We start from the raw sequence: 21,970 nt of genomic DNA, 5'->3' as shown, positions 1-21,970 counted from the left end.
ATCATGCTTAGTGGGAAATTCCACCATCTTTTTCAAAATTCAGTCATTGAGATGTGAACAATGTCATTCCGAGTGGTTTGATGTGAAATGGTGCGTTGTGGAGAAATTTAACAACTAAAGGTCATAATGTCTACAACACAAATGCAGCCATTTAATTTACTACTCATAATGACCAGTGAACCAACGCGTGCCTTCTGTGTATTTGTAATATATGTATATGTAATGTTGGTAATGATAAAATAGTGGTAAATTTGAACCAAAAAATAAGCTTTTGTATCTTGGTGCCCTGCATCTACCTCTCCATCATGATTGTATTAAAAAAAAAAACATGTTACCTATTTCACAAAGTAACTGTTTGTGAGAGGCATTAAACCCTTCAAATGTCACCACAACTGTGAAAACATCTGACTTGGTAAGCTCCTCCTATGGCGTTGCATTTCGCATCAAAGCACTCTGAATGACTTAGTTCAGACGTCAAGATGTAAGCAATGTTAACTTTGAAAAAATTAGAGGAATTCCCTTTTAATATGTAGTAAATAAACCATTTAGAAATGTCTGATCTGGCCTTTATTGAACAAAGAGCAAGACCTTTATCAACCCCCAGTATGTATTCCTTAAAACAAAATTTGACCGAATTGGCAGTTAGCCCGGGTGGATTTGGCAGACCGGCAGCCCATGAGCTGCTTCACTTATACAAATCATTAAAGTTTGGGTTGTGCCAGTTTGAGGTAATATACAGCAGTCGCACAGTGCAGCCACACACACACACACACACACACACACACACACACACACACACACACACACACACACACACACACACACACACACACACATGGTTCTCCAGCAGATGGTTTGAAAGGGCAGTCACATTTTGGGGTTAGTGCATAGAGCACATTTAGTCTGTGTTCAAATACAATACACATGTCATGCTCATTGCACGATGCACAAACAACTGCAAACATGAAGGATCCTGTTCTTAAATCCTCAGCAAGATATAGTGCCCGCCCTTGTCCTGCTGAATACTAATTTGTCTGAAGAGGCCCCTGTTGGGTCTCAGGTATTAGCATAAGAGTCATGTTTTACTGAAAAGGCTGAGGCTGAACTTGAGTCTGTCTTCCATAGGTTATCAGAGACGGATCTGAAGTTTATGAAAAGGACAAGAGCTGGATGTCCAGATACACTCCTCAGCCCTGGAGGCCTGAGGTAAACAAAAAAATACCACCATACAAAACTTTAAAGACTGTGGACTGGCTATTAAGGCTGTTCAGTATGTGGTTTGTTAATCATTATGGCATTATAGGCCTTTGCAGTACTGATATCACAGAAGGCTGAAATATGCAAATTTTGACTAATGAAAGCGTTGACTCATGACCCCACAAATGTAAATAATGTCTCAAAATAATGCTGGCATTAACCATGTTAAATAAAGCATTCATGTAGCAATATTTGACAATAGTATCAAATATCAGAAATCAGTCTGCGATGTAATACCTTTTGAAAGCAAACCTTCCCCACCTTAAAAGTAACTAAGGAGGACGAGATATTGTGGAGGTTGTTGCCAGAGAGCAAACAAACTCATGTAAACGCAGAGTGCTCACCTGATTATTTTCTTCATTGGAGCTATTGAAATGCTGGAGGGAAAATGCAGCTCCAGCACACTGTGCTACGTGTAAAGTCTGGACTTTTAATGGCATGTTGGCAGCAAAAGCAATCCCATTCAAGCTCAACCTCTCATTAGGTTTAGAAGTAAACAGTTCTGAAAGGATCAGCAGCTGTGGTGACAAGATGCTTGCCATACATTGATGTCTGCTGACCAATTCTATTGTCTTTGTTTCAGTATAAAGGAGAGGCTAATCTTCATGTATTTGAAGACTGGTGTGGCAGCACCATCGCAAAACTCAGAAAAAACCTGCACTATCCCCTTTATCCTCACGTAAGTCCACGTTTGCAGGGCCACAGAAATATAGGGTCATTCAAACTTGGATCTTCAACTCATTCTACTTCTTTTGCTGTCCATCTGCTTTTGTAGTCACGTATCACAGTGAAGAAACTGGCTGTGTCCCCCAGCTGGACTAACTATGGCCTCAGAATGTTTGGCTACATCCACCCATTTACTGATGGTCAGTAAGACACTTTTAGGCACAAGCCCCTGTTGTTATCTGGACTGCCCTTTTAACTGGTTTTTTTTCCCCTTTTTTTCAGGTGAGTTCCTTTTTGCAGTGGCGTGTGATGATAACTGTGAGTTCTGGCTTAGTCAGGATGAAAACCCAGACAACCTGAAACTCTCTGCCTACGTTGGCAAGGTCTGTGTGTGCTGGGGGAGTGCTTTCAAATTGCTGTGAATGTACATATTCAATGATGGTGCGATATTTATATCCAGACATAAAAGGATTGTGTACTCTCTTTGATTTTCAGGCTGGTAAAGAATGGACTGCACCAGGGGAATATGGGAAATATCCAAGCCAGATATCCCAGCCAGTCCTGTAAGTATGTGTGTGAGAACAAATCATAAACAACACATTAACACGTTATGAACAGACTACAACTTTATTGACCCCAAAGAGGTGAGATTATTTATAGCTCATGGGAGTGTCTCTGTGCATGTATATGTGTCTAAGTGTATGTGTACTGATCATATTTCAGGGCTTGCTGAGACACACTCCCAAGGTTAATTATAACTGTTGAAATATATTAACCCTCAAATACATGATGAGCAAAAGTTTGAGGGCATCATCAGTTGCCTGTTTTGGAGCTCCTTCAGTTGAACTATGCATTTTGTTTGTACAATAAGATTAATGGAGCAAAGTTGTACAGTGAAAAAGTATAATCAAAACTTGATTTTCATTTATGTAGGTAATTAAGCAAGTCCACATTTATATGTTAGTGGGACACTATTTTATGTTCTCAGAATTCTATTTTATTAAGGTACAGCCATCTTTGTTATGAGGTGTGAATTGTTCTTTACATCAGGGGTATTCCTTCCCCTTCACTCCCCATTGCTCACTAACAGCTCAACACAGTCACAACATTTCACACAGAGAGAGAGATATCAGTGTAATATTTAATCTCATTTCGGCAAAATATTTGTGATTTATAATCATTTTAAAAATCTGATTTCCACTATAGAAAGAAGGCCTACAGAAAGAATGCTATTGAGTGCTGACACAACAATAACACAATAAGTGTTGAGTGCTAACGTCACAGGATAAAATATGTGGGGTCTGACATTATTCCCAATATGGTATGGTCACAAATACAGTTATTAACATGGATGGTGTTCCCCTTAAAATTAACCTGTAGTCTTTATTATTATAAGTTACTGCAAACTGATGAAGAAAACTTGCCTATTTACATGTAAAACCTTCTGAACAGCTGCTGTGTTTATTTTGACAGGCGTTGTATAATATCAAAACAGGCTAGATGATCTGTGCGTTTTGGAGAAAGATTTATGGTATGATGGCAGATTTGAAAAATGATTAGAGAGAATTTTATATTCAAATGAGATGTCGTCATGGTAAGTTAAGAAATCAGGATGCCACAAAGGGTCAAGAATAAACAAGTAATAACATTTATTATTAGTAATCATAGTAGTATTAATATTATTATTATTAGTATAATTTTAAAAGATGAGTATTTTATACTAGTATGCAAGAAAAAAATAAAGCCTTCAATAAATATGTGCTGCAAGGCTTGTTAGTATTGGCCATGGTGGGTCAACTCTGATGGCTTATTCAAAAATGAAAAACATTTTTATTGACCTAACCCATGTATGATTTTAAAACACCTCAGGTCAGATCCAGGATTACACAAATATTTGTAAATTCAGATTTAATCTGCCAAGATTGATTGACTTTCCTGGTAAATCTTTTTCCTTTTTTTATTTTATTATTTTACTAGTAACAGTAAGTAATTTGTGAGTTTGTTACAGGAAGTTACTACCCAATTAAGTTTACAATGTTGGAATGATTTTCAGAATGAATTACAGCACTGGCCTCATCTGCTGCTATCTATAGCTATGCACGTTGACTCAGTAGTGAGAAATTGACCCAGTGGCAGTATATACAAGAAAACCTAATGGAGGCCAAGAATTAAACTGGGTGAAACACCATAATAAACATTATGCATTTATGAGACAAAGTCCTGCATGTAAAATATTATGAACTACATTGATTCATTTCCAGGAAGGGCAGTCTAACTTCAGGTCTACTTGTGATTTATAGTGTCAGAGTTGACCCATTATTCTTATCAGAATATTGACCCTCAAATCATTAACCACTCATTAACATAAAATCTTACAGACATTATTTTAAGACATTTTGAATAAAATATTATAGAATTTGAAGTAAAAATAATCTAGGACCTACACTCCTCTGTAAAAAAATGGAAGAACATTAAGCTGGTCTTAACAACAAATCTTTAAACAAGTAGATAACGTATAGTGAAGAGATTTTCTCTCTCTGGTTTTTTTTAAATGTAGTCTTGTAGGTGAAACTTGCAAAAAAGTCTTGAAGGTGAACTTGCAGACAATCTTTTACAGGAAGAAGAGTCAGCACTGTTCCGCTCAGCATTGATGGCTTCAAAGCCAGCCAGTTGAAAAACATTGCCAAGCTGTTTTGTGTTTTATTTAAGACCAGATATGTTATTGTTGTTATTTTATTTCATTCTTTTCACCTGTGTATATGTTTAGATATATGTTCTAAAATCTAGATTTGTGTAAGTTAGTGAGTGAGCAGCTCAGAGAGAGAGAGAGAGAGAGAGAGAGGGATATGAAAGGAAGAGTAATAACTGAGTAATTTAGATGGTGGTTTTGCTTGGCGAACTGACAGCAAGATCAGAGAATAAATGTTGCAGCAGATAAATTTAAACCCGCTGTATGTAATGACACACACTTGAAGACGGTGGTGTTTTGTCACATGTAACTTGCCAGGGACATTTAGAACATTTAGAAATAATTTGTCTTTTTAAGTGCACCAAAGGCAAACAGATATGTACACACAGAGAAGCACACACACTGCTTTTGTTTGGATGTGCAAACACACCACTAATCACTACACACGCACAAATGATAGCTAATGTGTTTTAACGGTCTCTGTATATTTTCATGCAAGGAAACACTGATAATACTCAAAAATAAAGATGGCATGAAACCTCTGTTTTTTTTAATGATAACTATGTCAGTATATCCCAATTTGTCTGTTTTTTGGGAAAAAAAAAACATTTGGACAGAAACATGCACAAGTCTTTTTCAGAACCCATAGTATTGGCCGATACCAATACAGATCCAGTATGTTTTCTTTAAAAAGTAATAAGGCTTAAAATTAGCTAATCACTTCAACATAAAGCACTGTGCTACTGTGAGTCAGCCTGTAAGGCCTGAAATAAGCATTTAAAGGTCAGAGATGTCAATAGTAGATAAGTCACATCCTGAGAAGATGTTTCAGCATGCTCATTATCATCATTCATCTGCCCAGGGAAGGCGTTTAGAGCACAAATGATGCTACAAATATGTTGTTCTGCACTTTGTGTGCAGTTACATGCAGGTCTCCCATATCTTATGTAATGTAACTTTAAGAAGATGAAACTACACTACGCTCAAACTACACTGTTTTAAGTAAAGGTAGACTGCACATATATTTTTCATGCATCAAGGAACAAACAATGTAACTGTACCTTCAAAGGTACAACATTTGTTATAAGATCCAATTGTGTACCTTAAATGAGTTTCTCCCAGTGGATAGGTACGTATTTGTATCCTTTCATAGCCAATTGTTTTAAGATGGAACACTAAAATAAAAAGCCTGGAGACAAGATGGGGTGTGTGGAGTCAATACAACTTAGAAAATGTCATTTCAGTAGAATTATGGAACAATTATATTCCCTAACTAAAGGTACTAATGTACCCTTGAGGGTACAACCCCAGCAACAAAAGGGGTACTGCCCCAGTGACCGTGTATTACCTTTATTTCTGAGAGTGTACTCAAACAGTCTGCTACCCCAACATGAAGAAGTACACAACTAACGACATTGCATCACATAATGTGTGCATGAGCTGTTATAAGATTGGATTGGAATCATTCTTTTTTTTCTCTCTGCTGCTGATACCCATCAGCATCAGTGTTCCATTTCTCCTCAAAATATGACCACTGGTCTCCATTGACTGTCTCAGTATGTAGTGAGTGGTGTAATGCTGAAGACTGTCTCTCTGTCTTTCTCTCTCAGACTGCAGCAGCAGAAGAGATATTATTTTGAGCTGATCCACAAACAGAATGATCACGGAACAGACCATGTTGAGGTTGCGGTGAGTACTGTATATACTACTACTATACTATGTGTATATGGTTGTATATGATTGTGCATGTATATGTGCTTTTCTGGGAAAAAAAATTTTTTTTCTTTGCAACAGTGGCGGCTCAAACAAGCCAGTACAAAGTTTATACTTATCGACTCTCGGTCCATCTCTCTTTATACCAGTAAGTTTGGTAGTAACTTGTAGTTTTGCATGTCTGTCTGTCCATCTGCATGCATAAGTGTTATTTTGGGCAGTGGTAGCTCTATGTGTAATGCTGGAATAGCCGTCCCTGGCCACACCCCATGCTGTGGTGGCACTCTGAAATAGCTAAAATGATAGGTTATAATGTCTGTGTGTGTGTCTGTGTGTGTGTGTGTTCTGCTCCTGCAGTATGGGTGTGTTGTGTTTCTTGTGTGCACACTTATGTTGGGATTGTGGTGTAAGTGTGGGGAACAGGGGAAGGGTGTATACATGTGTATGTTGGTGTATGTGACACTGTAGAGGCCTGGATGGAGAGGTGTGTTTGTGTTTGTGTTGGTATATTTAGCTGCAGTATGTGAGTGCATTGATCTCCAAGGGGCTTAAAGAGGAGGGCCTTAACACAGCTTTACACAAGGTTTCTTTCACTGCAGTCAATGTGGGAAAGGAATTATTTTTAAAATTATGACTGTGCTGCAGTTTATACTAATCCTGCACATGACATGTCATGAACTGAAATGGGAAAAGTGATAAGACTTTACTGTAGAGGAGCATTCATAAGGCTACACAACACCTACATAAGCCTTTCATGACAACTGACATAAAATTATGTAGATATTTATAAAGGCTTACTCAAAAAATGATAAATATAATAACACTTTTTGAGCTGCAATAACATCATAATTGACAGAAGCAGCCTTTGATAGCTGGCATTTGTTGGAATGAGTTTTTAAAAATGTAAGTTTATGGAGTTGTCATGAAAGGTGTCATGTAGCTTTATGAATGCTGCCCTTCAGTAAAGTGTTACTGAAAAATGTGAAGACAAATATAAGAAAATCTGTAAAACATTAACACATTGATTATTTTACTGGGGTGTGTGTGTCTGTCAGATGAGTCTTCCCTGAAGATGAATTATGTGAGTCACATTCCTCAGACTGTTGCCAGTCATGTAGTTCTGTCCCGGGACGCTGCACTATCCACTCCCCATGAGGCGGACATGCTGAAAGAGGATCCCCGTGACACCTTTTATCAGAGTGAGAACCCTCAGTCGTACACTAAGTCAAATCCACATCTACTAGAGTCTAAAAGAGACATGACACTTGTTTCTGTCCAAATGATTTCCCCCAAAAAACAGACAAATTGTAACGAGCTGATTATTGAGTAGAAAAATCAATTATGTAGGTTTAAGGGCTGATTTTGAATTCTTTAAGAAATGAGCATGAAATCCAGAGGTGGAAAAAGTACAGAGAAATTATATGTAATTATACATAAGAAATTATACCCAAAATTTGGGTACTGTGTCAAATATTTATTCAGTTAAAAGTGCTGAAGTCAAAGAGTCATGTCTGTATTGTATCTGGTTCAGGGCTAGGCAGTATAACAATATTTATTGTTGTTGTGATCATTTATTTCATAATACAATATAATATGCTTTTCTGAACATATCATGGACATCATCAGTAGTTGTAAAACACTGACCAGGTGCATGTTTCATGATAAAGAGAGCAATTAGTCCCATTTAACTGGAGTTAATGCGAAATATTGAATAATGTGCTCATGATTTGATATTCTTTTTAAATGTAGCACTACTGGTTCTTTTTTCTCTGGTCTTTTTTCTGGGTGCTGGCCCAGAGTGCAAGAAAGCACTTGGTTTGGATATAATTTCAGCCTCTCAAATCCTCCATTTTTCATTTAACTGTTTTTTCTCTCATGTAATTTTAAATGGAAATCATGCAGATTCTGTTCAGACTTGTGTTGAGTTGGATCAAGATCCGTCTCTGACCACCTCTGAATGTAATTTTGAATGATCACACCTGGCTTTTCATGTGTTCAAGTCAAATCAAAAGACTCAATAACTGAAAATGCTGCAAGGTGTAAACAGGCCCTAAGAGCGTTAAAACATATTCAAATGATACTTTCAACTTCAAATATTTGAACAAATTACAAATATTTTAATAATATGAATAGTATAGTATAGTAAAATATAATTACTGACTACAATTACAACAATTACTACAAGTGTTTTCCACCCCTGATGAAATTACAGGATTATTAAAATGTGTTTTTATTTATTTGTATTTAAAAATACACAATAGTGGAACATGGAGTATAAAAACAATACGCCACACTTTTTCCATACTTTATGGAATGTTATTATATTTGATGGTAATTTATTAAAATTTTTCAAAATCGGTGCATTTTAATTTCCAATTTTAGGCTGATGCATCACAATGCATCAATATATTTTCACAACTTTTAAGTTATATAATCAAAACTGATTAATTAGCAGATTAGTTGCTTTTAATCCAGTATTCAAGAGTGGGTAAACATGCTAAGAAAAGGATCCACTTTTGTCTCTGTACAGTATTGCATGCTATATTATGTGAAGTAGGGTCTCAGAAGAATTTGTGAGGAAGAAGACTGGAGATTTATCTTCTGTATGTGTATATGTGTGTATTTCTTTATAGTTTCATTGCTGGACCGGTCCCATTTATGGGGTGTTTTGCCAGAATGTGCCTATAAACCCAGTTACATCATCAAAGGCTTCCCTTTGCTCCGCTATCAGGGTCTGCAGTTTGTAAGTGCTTGTATATATACTATAACCACATATTCAGTGAAAACTCATGATACATATATTGCTTTTTGTGTTGTAAGACTTGCTCTGTGTACTCTGAAGGTGTTGGTATAATGTCATAGGGCAAGGGTTGTTTCTGGTGTGTTTTGTCTTAAAAACCAAAGCAGCGTAAAGTGTGTTTAGTAAAATGTTGCTCCACACCTGCCATTCCCTCCAACCACTCTAGTCTTGCTTTTGGACTTCATGATACTCGTCAGGGTGTTTTTGTTTGAATATTTAATTGAATATTATATTGTATTTGTATTGCAGGTGCGCCTATTGTATGTTTACCCTAATGACTACACTCGCCTTACTCACATGGAGAATGATAACAAGTGTTTCTATCAGGAGAGACCCTACTACTTAAAGAGGTAATGAACCACACCCAAGGCCACATTGCAGTGTGTGCATGACTAGATGTCAAGTACCCACGACAGATCATGCAAACGTGGGAGCTGAAAGTATGAATACAGTCCTGCCAGACACGGAAGACTAATAATCTTTATGTATTTTCATTAAAAAAAAAAACACACACTTAACACTTAGAAGTCAAAAGTTATCATCATTTTGCTGTTTTTTACCTCATTTTTCTACATCATCTGAGCATAGCAGCTGCCTGTGAAATGTAAAAATTTAATGATATATGGAACATTTGAAATGCACCAAAATTGCTTGGAATAAAAAATGAAAAATGTTTTTCTTTCTACAAAACAATTCAAATCATAATAAATATAAACACAACTGTGGAATCGATAATTTAGAATCTGTGCTTCAGATGGAATTTCTCTGCATGTTTTTAAGAACTACAAAGTATGCTGGAATCCAGCCCTCCAGGTACAGAGTTGGAGACCCCTGCAATAAGACATCTAGGCGCTTCATTTTTTGTTTCAGCTTAGGTGCAGCAGGGGGCAGTATGTGGCAATAAAAGTAAACAAATGAGCGACTTCTTAATTCTTACATTTAAAAGAATGAAGTATTTTGTAGACTTTTAGATCAGTTTGACACATCATTGAACTATTGTTGATAAGAATTTTTTTTCCCACAGATATGGCTTCTCCATGTATATGAAACTGGACCAATCGGAAAACAAGAATGTGGGCTTCAGACACAGAGGTACTGAAATAACGCTCCGTCTCAGCCCCTCTCACTGCTCAGCCACACTTTTGCCAAGTAAACATTCTAGCCCTAAAAAAATATTTACATCAGGCATATTTTCCAAAATGTAGATGAATTTTACTTATGTCCCACAACATACTCACCCTATTTCCTGAGCACATTCCCCTTTATGAAATATCTGTAACATTTCACAGGTCATATGTTCAACAGGAATTTGCATTATCCACAACTCTGAAAGATCAGGTTTATCAGATTTATTTTCAAAGATATTGGGATATTGACTGACAGGTTCCCTTTGAAAGTACAACCTTGTTACCCAGATTAGTGGCATTTCCTTAATGTCCTTGCACTATTTGCATGAATGCTAGTTAAGCCCATTTTGTATATGTTCTAATTATAAACCATAAACTCAGCCTTATTTCTCATTTAAGTCATTGTAATGACACTTTGTAAAAATTTGATATTGGTCATGATGTGGGTTAAAACATGTAAATAGTGAATATGAATAATGCTTGAAACATCCATCCATCCAGCCAGCCAGCCAGCCAGCCAGCCACTCATCCACTTATCCGAGTCGCGGGGGCAGCAGCCTAAGCAAAGAGGCCCAGGCCTCCCTCTTCCTCGCCACCTCCTCCAGCACTTCTGGAGAGATACCGAGACAGTCGAGAGATATAATCCCTCCAACGTGTCCTGGGTCTTCCCCGGGGTCTCTTCCCCATCAGACATGTCTGGAACACCTCCCTAGGGAGGTGCCCAGAGGCTGTTCTTACCAGATGTCCGAACCATCTCTCAACGTGGATGAGCAGCGGCTCTACTCCGAGCCTCTCCTGAATCACCAAGCTTCTGGGTCCTGATGGTCTCCGTCATATGGGGTTTTTGGATCACCCTTTGTCTGGCCCATCACCTAGGACCTGTTTGCCTTTGGAGCTTTAGCCCCTGACAACATCCTAGGATCATGTAGGCACAAAACCTCTCCACCACAGTAAGGTGGTGATTCAAGATCATTGAAAGATCATAAAAACAGTTTTAAAAATTATGTTTTTAAGAATCACAAGAGCTAAATGTCACCCCAATCATCACTCAGCTAAGAAGTAATGGAAGCTTGTGTCCCACCAGTTGGCACAAAATGTATGCATGAATCTTACCAATCTTTTCTTCAAATTCTGAAGCTGTAAAAATGAACATTGTATAGCTCAAAACAGATCTGAGTCTGAGTTTTGTCTGCAATCGTCTGTTTTTATAGATAACAATATATTGTACGGTATCAGATACAACATAAGCACAGGTAGATTTAATGGCTTTAATCATACATCCTCGTTTCCTTTCCTTGTGTCTTAACTCCTCCCTCTGAGAGAAGCATGAATGAGATGCAAGGACTGAGGAATCTGTACCAAATGTGTTTGCTGAAAGAGAGGTCCTTCACTCAGTTGTCAAAATCCTCTCCTCTTACTGGGCTTATTTACTCTGAAAGTAATATACACATATATTGTTACTGTCAAAAAACAAAATTATTTTTTTTACATCACATGAACACATTAACTTTACATTGCCCTTTACATTGTTTGAAAATGTTATGATGGATGAACAAACAGAAATGCTCTAAATTACTCTGAATGAAATATTTTTATGTTAACTTTTATTAAAAGTTAGTTTTTTTGCCCTATCCTGTAAAGTTGATCTTTTGGAAATGCATGTTTTTGGGGGGGTTTTGGGTAAGCAACAATATTATCAAATGACTTTTCACATCAGCATTATTTATTGAAATGCATATACATCACCTTGGTGCTGTCACCAAATCTAGCCTGTAAAATGTACATATGTTTCCTTGCTTTGCTTTTCTTTCCTTGCTCAATTCTTCAGAGCGCATTTATAGAAGTGATACATACTTAAATCTGGAGGATTTTGAGATGTCAGAGTTATGAGATCCAAGAAGCCCATATCTTTTGTACATGTGATGTACATATACATCCATTAGTTGTTTGCTGCATTAGCCTTGTAGTTCCACTGCAAATCTACTCTAGCAGGCTTTGCTCAATACTCTCTGGACTCTTATTTTCAGCTATCTGCATTGCAGTCTTATTAATTTACAGTCTTTTTTTCTGCTTTCCTTCAGGTGATGATAGGATGAGATGGAGGCAGAGGCAGGATTGGTACAATTATGGAAGGATGGAGCAAGAAGGAGAGGAGGAGGACATAAACGATGAGCAGAAAGCTGAAGATGGGATTGTGGATGATTTTGATGACTACTCACTGCAGAAACAAAGGAAACTCTTTTCTATGTTGGCTGAAGGGAGCAGGAACGGGGGGTGGAGAGATGACGGACAGGTGAATGGAGTGGGGAGAGCACAGCAGGAGAACTCCCTAGTAAATACAGTTGGCGAAATAAGAGCACCAAACTGGCCTTCAGAACAGCATCTGGGAAGGGCAGTGGAGAATCAGCAGCAAGGACCAGAAGCACTCCAAATCCAAAGCAAAACAGCAGGACAGCTCAGTAGGTCAAGGGTGAAACGTAAAGTTGAGCGTGATCTGTCTCTTAAAAGGAAACAAGGACATGACCTCCAGCCTATGGGACGCTTAAGTAGTCATGATGGCCAAAGAGAGACACCGCCTGCTGTAGAAAAGCCTGAAGACTTTACTGCCAAACCAGCCGAGGCGAAAGATAAAACTGTTGAAGCAGTGGTGTTGGGCAACTATGATGATGAGCTATTCAAACGGGATGCTGCTAACAGGAAGTCTGCAGATTTTGTCATATCTGACATCAAGGAGAGAGGTCAGCATCTACCCAGATTAAATAACAATGTTCTGCTTGCTAATAGTGAACACAAGGCAGCAGAGCATGTGTCAGATGGCAAACTGAACATTTTGGATGAAGGCAAGATAAAGGAAACCATCCCAGAGGAAATTAGAGCTATTCGGGCAGGGAGAAAAACTGATCCAAGCCTGCTGGATGGTCCTAAGCACAGGTCAGCGGGTCAAGAGAAGGACCGAGCTGCTGAGCATAGGGTCCTGAATCACAAAGTAGCTAATTCAGACAGAGAAAATGCAGCAATATTCCATGTAGATAAGGGCAATGCTTCTCTGTCTCTCAGGTCAAATTCAAATGGTTCTCTGTCTCATAAAGTAAAAGATGGTTCCATCAGGCTCTTAAATGGGCCTAAACCTCAAGAACATCATTATGCCATTACTCGAGATGCACAGCAGCTTGTTGATAAACAGATGGCAAAGGAGTTAAATAAGTCCATTACTGGGCATGTGGAGATGGATGTTGTTGATCCTCCCACCAAGGAAAATAACCACTCTTGGAGGAGAGAGAGAGGGGCAGAGGGAGAGGAGTCTAGATTCGTTTCCAAAAGAAAGCAGAAATTGAGCAAGTATGAGGAAGAAGACAACACTGTTGATGATTGGGCGCTCTATGGAGACTCTGAGTCAGAGTATGACCTCCTCAATCGAGTTGGGTTTGACCGTGAGGTGAACTGGGCTCAGACGTTCCAGGTCAAGCCGCTGGACTTCCAGACCCTACGATCTGATTGGATAGATCTAGCCTGCAACGTGTCTGGGAATCTGCTTATCAGCCAGTCAGAGGCAGAGGCTGTAGTGCAGACTTTCATGGAGAAACTCAACAAGAAATACCCAAGGTACGTTAGAGAGAGAACAACATTGTGTAATATTACCATTAAAAAGCTTGGGATTGTTCTTGGGTAATAACAATCTACACACATTCAAAAGCACAATGTTGCAAACAGTTCTGTGGTTTAGAAAGTAAAATACACACACACAAGATGTATATTGATAGAAATGTTGACATGACAAGTGATACTTTTGAGTGTAGAATCACTGCCTGTCAAAAGTTTTGAGACACCTTGTCTTCTTCTTCAAAAAAGTCATAAAATGTAACATTTTCTCATCCTTTGGGTACTTTTTTGCAACATTCATGTTCATGATCATCAAACTGTCTTCTTTGGTATAAATTTCATAATATATTATAAAGAGCAGCTGTTTTGTGAATGATGTGCCAGTACTCTTTTCTAAACTGTTTTTTAAAGGAGATCTTTTGGCCCAAAGATGGTTTCAAAATCCTGAAATGTTTGTGTTGATGAGTAGGTATGAGTGGAGGGTGAGCATCTCTAGAATCTCCATTTCCACTCAGGTTTCCAAGAGTCAGTTATAAAATGATTTCAACTAATTTTGATGCATCTCAGTATTGTTTTCAATATGCTGCATTGTCATTTTTTAAAATCTTATTTGTCATTAACAAGTAGTGTTTATACCTTGCCCACTTTGTGACTGTGTATGATTTGGTTAGATCCTTTTTCTCCTCCTAGCTGGGCTTCACTAAAATATCTTTCTTTACAATGTCACTAATTGTTTGAATGTGTGTGTGTGTGTGTGTGTGTGTGTGTGTGTGTGTGTGTGTGTGTGTGTGTGTGTGTGTGTGTGTAGTCGGTTCACTCTCCAGCGTATAGTGAATGTAGAGAAGCGGCCTGATGTAGCTCGGGGCAGTCGGTATCTGCTGGAATTGGATCTGCTAGAGTGGTCCAGCCGCAGAATACGCCTAGCTCACTACATCTATGTCCTGTACAACCCTGACCAGAGCCGAGGCAGGGCCATCAACAAGCAGAGTAACCATCCACAACTGCTACTCTGCAGCCCACACAACTTTCAGTGGAACCCCAGAGCTACTGTCCACTTCATTGTGCCAGGTGAGATACACACATCGAAACATGGAGTTCCTCACTTAAAGCTGTTTAAACCACTTTCAATCCAGAAGATTTTCAGCATGAGCTTTTAACAATAGATTGGAAAAGAAAACTCTCAAATCATTATTTAGGCAAAAAGTATTGCAAAATATATACATTACACACTCACTGACCATTTTATTAAGTACACCTACCCTGTGTCTACACTGTACTTACCATGTAGGTGCAGTTTATGGTTTCACAAGTTAATTTGTTTCTTTGCACAATTTGTTAGCCATTCTTTGTCCCATTCATCAACAGTATAGACCTTCATAGGACCACCACTTAGAGTGTATTAACAGCATGGTGAATCATTCTCAGCAGTGCAGTATAAAAAGAAGGAAAGAAATATGGCTTGCTCAGTAATAGTAATGACCAAATTTGTCCAAATTTTGCTTCCCTAGCATTGAACTACAGCTACAGGGTTAACAGTGATAAACAATAAAGGTCAATATTCACCTAAGCCTTTTTTGGTATATACATCCCCCAAATTTCTCTCAGTCTACTCAAACCTCATCTTGATCTTCATTAAGGTCTTGCAGACTAGTCAGTGTGATTTAGTGCTCATTATGACTCTATATGAACTATAAAAAAAAGAACCTCTCCTTGTAGCTGAACCTATTAGGCAGCCATTTTAGGCAACAGGTGTTATGCTGAATTCTGACTCTTCATTCTTCATATTCACACATCACACTGACTTTTACATGCATCAGATTCTGGTCAAAATCTATGTTGTTGATTTTTATGACATTCCTCCTATTTCTTACATTTATAAATAAAAATCTGAAACCGTCATCTAGTGTCCATATATCCTAAAGGCAAACAAGAAGGGGAGTCTGATTCTGTGGGGGAGGCAGAATTTGGCATAATGTGTAAAAGGTGAAGTGTTTAAAAATGTAAAAAAAAAAAAACATAAGTCACATTGTGTCTTAAACCACTTAAGAAAAGATTTGGGCACCTGTTGACTGTTAGCAGTGCAAGATAGTTACATTGCTAAATTAAAGAAGCAAAATATGTCGTTTTTTTCCAGATAATTTTGTTAATGTTGTTTATGAGCGCAGAACGCTCTACAAAGCATTTTTAGTTATTGTTTAATACAGAACCCAGTTAAGTTTATGTATATGTGTATATAGTGAAGAACCAGGCTCGCTGGGTGCAGCAGTTCATTGTGGATATGGAGGAGCTCTACAGAGCCACTGGAGACAGCAATTTCAACATCATCATTACTGATTATGACAGCACAGATATGGATATAGAGAAAGCCCTGAAAAACTCTCATCTACCAAGGTACATACACATACATTTTTTCTAAGTACCTTTCCCTTTGTATTTGTGTGTCTCTCTGTCCTTTGTGATTGTAATTGTCTGTCTGCCCTCTCAGTTACCAGTACCTCAGACTAAAGGGAAACTTTCAGAGGTCAGCTGGGCTACAGGCTGGAATAGACATCATTACAGTAAGTTTTGAAAGGCATATGTAATTACATATGAGTAATACTGCATTGCATCTGAATTCCATCTGAATCTCAGTTACTTGTAGTTTGTTCTTTATTTTTCTCAGGATGAGCACAGCATTGTGTTTCTGTGTGATCTACACATCCATTTCCCACTGGGTTTTATTGACTCAGTGAGGAGACACTGCGTTGAAGGACGAATGGCCTTCGCTCCCATAGTGATGAGGCTTAACTGTGGTGCTACGCCTCAGGAACCTGATGGTGCGCATACTAATCTCTCTTTTTTGTGTGAAAATGTTCAAGTAGGAAATTTTAGGTCCCACTATATATTCACAAGGCTATTCATTGAACAAGACACATATGAATAGAGGACTATTTGTGTAGCTTTTTAGTGCATATCAAAACAAACTGGTTGGCCTCTACCAAAGAATTTAATAAACAGGCAAAGAAAGTTAGTATGTTCAGAAATGCCCTGTCAGTTACTCAGTGACTACTACTGCTAAGGAACCGTATATAGTGTTGTAAATGAAAACTATCTGCAGAGACTTTGCGATGCATTCCAGTCAGAGTTTGGTATCAATGTAGCATGAAAGAACCAGACCCAAGAGACACATCCTATGCCTGACCCTCCTAGAGCTTTAAGCAAGTCTGAAATTTAAGGATAAACTGCACCCAAACTGAAAATAACTGAAACCATCAATATGGTAAGAAACCATAAGAAATTGCTACCCAGCAAATAGACCTATATGCCATATTAATAAGAACTTGGTACACATGAAAGGACGTATGATAGTTCCTAAAATTCACTTAATTTTTAAGGGCTTAGACAGTCTAGGAAATATTTGATTGGTGAATTAATCATCTCTGACAGAAGACTTAAAAAAAGAGGAAAGTAAAAAAAAAAAGTCACATTAAATTTGTGCTAATAGATTTTTCTGTGTGCTCCTAAACAATTGCTTACTTCAAATCAGTAGCATCAGTGTTACCATAGAACTCTGCCAGCGTCTGCCACCATCGCCAGCTCCTATCATCGTGCTGCTAACACAGTTCTTCCCTGAAACATTGCTTCAAGCATGGTAATGATGACTAGGCAACTTGTTTTTGGAATACATAGTAAAAATTCAAAGCTGTACATAGCTGTAAAAGGGTATTTCTTTGAGGTTAGAATTGAATGTGGAATTAGATTACCGGACTTGCAGAGGGAGAGATGTTCTAGACATAAAGAGCAGATCTTAAAACTGCTTGATCATATAAACTTTGGAAGATTGATGATGGGATAGTGAGTAGCCCTGCATACATGGTACATGTCACATCCAGTGGATAAACCAAGTGACTACACTGTAAATTATCACATACTGTATGTTAATAGTTATGCAATATGCTTAGGTGTATGAATAAGTGGCAGTGCAATATGAAATATTTATATATGTATAAACAAAACAGTAGTGCATGGTAAACAGTAGAGACATATAATCCAGTGTAGTCCAGTTGGTGCTCAGTGAGACTGTCTTGTCAGTACCTTAGTATACAGCAATGAAGGGGACCTAACGGTGCAAGTAGGTTTGTAGGGAGAAACAAGAAGGAGCGGTGATGTTAAGAGCTTTGTGTAAAAGCAAGATTTTGAAATGTATATGGTATTTTATGGGAAGGCAGTGGAGATTTTGAAGAACTGGTGTCAGGGGATGGTGTGACTGGGAGTGAGTAAGAAGAGTTCAGGACCGTCTGGAGCTTGTAAGAGAAGAAGAACTACTGCAGATGAGAAGAGAGTGGCATAGTCTAGGTGGCTGCAGAGGAAGGCATGAATCAGTTTCAGCAGTAGACTTTGAGAGACATGGTCTGATTTTGGTGGTTAAGTACAGGTGAAAGAAACAGGTTGTAACAACAGTTCTTACATGGGGACCAAACGAAAAGGATAGAGTCAAGAACGAGACCCAGATTTCGAATAAGAGGGGAATGGGACGTAGTTACATCTTCAATGTGGAGAGTGAGAGAAGCAGTTTTACTGAGGGTTGAGTTGGATCTAATGAGGATAACTTTAGTCTTATCACTGTTTAGCATGAGGAAGTTTTGCTTCATCCAGTTTTTTGTAGCAGATAGGCAACCTGCCAAGTTACTAAGGAGTGGATTGGTAAGGGAATTGTGAGCCCCATGGGATTCTGTGCTAAATTTTGTCAGCGGCATGAGTGAGTTACTTTAGTCTGCCAGATTTTTTGTTAGTCTTGAAAGGTAGGAAAAAATCTAATGCAGGAGGAATTGCAGGCAGACTTGCAGAAGGAGAGCAAGTTAAAGCATTAAAAGCGGACTTTTTCCAAATACTTGACAAAATTCTGCAACAAAGCCAAGTAACATCTGTAAAAGAAAATATCTGTATTGCAGCCACATACATGAACATGAACCAGCACAGCTTCTGTAACAGCTTCTTGTTCTAAAATGATTTAATCTGTGTCATTCTATTTAATCTATTTGCCTGGAGAAATCATAAATTAAGCATTTAAAGGCAAAAATTGTTCCCATTCAATTTTTAGTTTATTTGGACTTTTCTGAGCTGGAAATTTGATGTATCAGGTTTAGTTGAGTGCCCCTGCTCTAGATCCTGTGCAGTCATATGCAAATTAAATCACACACATGTAGTCTGAAATATATATTATAAAAAATGCTTCTTTTTTTTTTAATTGCTTGGATATTCTGCAGGGTACTGGGAAGTAAACGGCTTTGGTTTGCTGGGTATTTATAAATCTGACCTGGACTCTATTGGTGGCATGAACACCAAAGACTTCACTGTCCGCTGGGGAGGAGAGGACTGGGAACTACTGGATAGGTGGGACATTACACTGTTTGTTGGATGTAACGGTTTCTGTAGGCTACTATGCTTTTCTACTTTCTGCTTCAACTTTTCTACTACTATGCCTTTTATAATATTCAGACTGCATCTGAATTATTCCAAGCATATAAACTGCATGGTTCATAATTACATGTAATTATGTGTTTGATTATACAAATACATGTAGTTCTGAACCATGTAGTTTTATTGATGTGTAATTACTTGTGTCTATATGTGGCTTATGGAATGGATGATGTATTGCTCTTGTTTGCAGGATCCTGCAGACAGGAATGGAAGTGGAACGGCTATACTTGAGGAATTTCTTCCATTACTATCACTCTCGGCGTGGCATGTGGAACCGCCGGATAGTCCCTGATACGTAACTATGGCAACCCTACATCTTCAGCACAACAGTCACTGTGGCACTTTAATCAGCCTATGTTCAGTTTGGCCATTCTGGCAGATGACTCCTGTAAGGGTGGGCCTCGGGGCATTGATGCTGTCTGTTAGTCAGGCAGTTTTTGTGATGATAGGCTTTGGTTGTGGTAGCAGAAACCGAAAATAAGAAACATGAAGGAGCTAAACTCTCTGGATGCTCCTGATACTACTGAAGATACACACTCAGGAGAGAAAGTGCTCTAAAAGTAAGTACATCTTAGCTTTATTTATGCTTTGAAGCATTTCTTTAGTTTACACACAGTCTTGAATGTGTATTTATTGGTGTAGAGTCGTTTTGTGTGGGTTTCATTCCACATTGGCATGTGTCCTGTATATAGTGTACAGGCCCTCTCTGAGGCTATGAGGAACTCTACGTTGCTGTAAGGTTTAGTCACAGTCCTTATAAGACTGCCCACGACCAGGCTCCTAGCTCTTTGAATGGAGAGAGACATATGAACCCCAAACTGAAGTTTGGTTTAAAAATTTTATTGACATTGTTTGTTCTCCTGAACCCCAGCACATGCAGCCAATAGTAGTTTTGCACTGGAGATGCAAGGCTTATATAACAGGTTTTTAGACATTTTGGATGCATTAGCCTTGCAGCTCCACTATAATACTAACTTTGGATGGCAAACAGTGGGGTAAATTGTTTGATTCATTTTTTTTGAATAACCATTCCATTAATACACCTACCTCTAAATACCCTGTTAATGAGGTGGATCATGTACAGTATGTTAGAAGACTGAAACTGAACTCTGCAGGGTGATTAGATCTCCGGGACCAGTGTTTGTCTCTCCTGGTGTTCAGCTGGGCAGTGATCAAACCAACTAGTTGCAATAGTTTTGTGCCTTCAGCCTGCAAGCCTTAATGCAAGTCGCTTGCAAGACACTTCAGCTCTGATTTAATCAGCATGGGCAGGGTGGAACAAGTAGCCTTTGTCTTAAGAAAACCTTTTTTGCTTGAAGAGTGCAGAAGCAATACATAACAGTCTGCTATTATTCCCATTCCAAGGAGGAGTTGTAGCATTCATATTGTTTCAGATGTTTCACTGCGCAGAATTACTCAGATACGTAAATTATTTTGTCTCAGCAAACTCAGTCTGCCTCATTAAGAGAAGATTAATTAGAAGATTTAGAAAATCTGTGGATTTAACAGAGCTTCTTTTATGGTCTTTTATTGTTTAATAGCAAGTTCTGATCTCTCTGACTCAGGAAAAGTGGAGAATACTATACTGACTCAAAAGTGCCTTTTGCTTTCTGTTGCAAAAAAGGGAAATTATTCAGAAAACGTAGGCTTGTTTGGTTGTATGAATTCAGCCAGGTTGCATTGGTTTTGTGCGTATTTAATTTTATATATGTGTGTGTATATAAGGGTCTACAGTAAGGACAGATACAGGCAAGAGTCAAGCTACATGTGCACTAAATCTAAAGAAATACCTTGTGAGCAAGTAAAATATTCAAAAGGAGTTTATCATTTTATTTTGTTTTTGAGATTTGCTGCTCATCTGTCTTCAACAATTTGTCTTCAATGAAATACCAATTTTTTGTCATAAATATATTTATATACTTATGTATATGTTTGTTGGTATGTCATTTTTCTTAGTTACAGGAAAAATAAATGTAAAACTTTTGAACTCTCATATGATGGTTTCAGGCAGATGCTGTTTACTTTGTGCTATGAAGTACAGCAGATTTTATTGTTTATATACAGTGCTGAGCAAAAGCTTTATGCTCTTTTAAGCAAATATTACAGTATGTAGTGATTTTTATGAATGTCAATGTGTGTGTTTAAGCCTTTCCAAACCTCCTCATGGCAGCCCAGTATTATTTGTAGGTATCACCCAATACTTGGTTTGGCTCAGTCAGCCGTGAGTGCTGTGTGACAGCTAGAGGCATCCAAGAAAAAAATCAGGAACAAAACTTTAGTCTATAAACTAGCAAGATACTACTTTTTTTCAAAATATGAAATTCTTGTTCTGCTTACTTTCTGCTGTATTTCTGTTTCTTTGTATAGACTCTAATGATATGTGGTGTTTTTACAAACCAAAACATTTTTCTTGCCAAGTTTTAGACAGTATGCCCAAGACTTTTGCACAGTTTGTTATATTGAATAAAATCTGTCTGCTGAGTCTTCTGAACTCTTGTGTTCCATCTGCTCAATCTAAATGTGTGGATTTGGTTTTAAATACAGAATTGCACTGCTTTGTATAAATGAATATGCTTGCATAATAACAACAACAATAATAATAATAATAATAATAATAATGAAGCAATTAATCTAAAGATAATTTAACTAACATAATCA

The 21,970-nt window shown here is 38.0% G+C and overlaps 1 protein-coding gene across 1 annotated transcript in view; it reads left to right on the top strand.

Moving 5' to 3' along the window:
- The window catches only part of b4galnt3b (beta-1,4-N-acetyl-galactosaminyl transferase 3b), a 31,380-nt gene extending 9,577 nt beyond the window's left edge, over positions 1-21,803 (top strand). Inside the window, exons 3-20 of the mRNA XM_017713448.2 lie at positions 1,126-1,206; positions 1,841-1,936; positions 2,033-2,123; positions 2,206-2,306; positions 2,419-2,486; positions 6,223-6,301; positions 6,407-6,473; positions 7,381-7,524; positions 8,959-9,068; positions 9,375-9,475; positions 10,150-10,217; positions 12,334-13,855; positions 14,661-14,920; positions 16,090-16,243; positions 16,338-16,410; positions 16,515-16,668; positions 19,099-19,225; positions 19,503-21,803. Of these exons, the coding sequence (XP_017568937.2) occupies positions 1,126-1,206; positions 1,841-1,936; positions 2,033-2,123; positions 2,206-2,306; positions 2,419-2,486; positions 6,223-6,301; positions 6,407-6,473; positions 7,381-7,524; positions 8,959-9,068; positions 9,375-9,475; positions 10,150-10,217; positions 12,334-13,855; positions 14,661-14,920; positions 16,090-16,243; positions 16,338-16,410; positions 16,515-16,668; positions 19,099-19,225; positions 19,503-19,611 (3,405 nt within the window). The 3' untranslated portion in view covers positions 19,612-21,803. The remainder of the gene's footprint in view (positions 1-1,125; positions 1,207-1,840; positions 1,937-2,032; positions 2,124-2,205; positions 2,307-2,418; positions 2,487-6,222; positions 6,302-6,406; positions 6,474-7,380; positions 7,525-8,958; positions 9,069-9,374; positions 9,476-10,149; positions 10,218-12,333; positions 13,856-14,660; positions 14,921-16,089; positions 16,244-16,337; positions 16,411-16,514; positions 16,669-19,098; positions 19,226-19,502) is intronic.
- Positions 21,804-21,970: the final 167 nt, after the last annotated feature.

This window comes from Pygocentrus nattereri, chromosome 7 (genome assembly GCF_015220715.1).
Source record: "Pygocentrus nattereri isolate fPygNat1 chromosome 7, fPygNat1.pri, whole genome shotgun sequence".
NCBI lineage: Eukaryota > Metazoa > Chordata > Actinopteri > Characiformes > Serrasalmidae > Pygocentrus > Pygocentrus nattereri.
The sequence above is the reverse complement of the archived record's forward strand: the minus strand, read 5'-3'. Positions and strand labels throughout refer to the sequence as shown.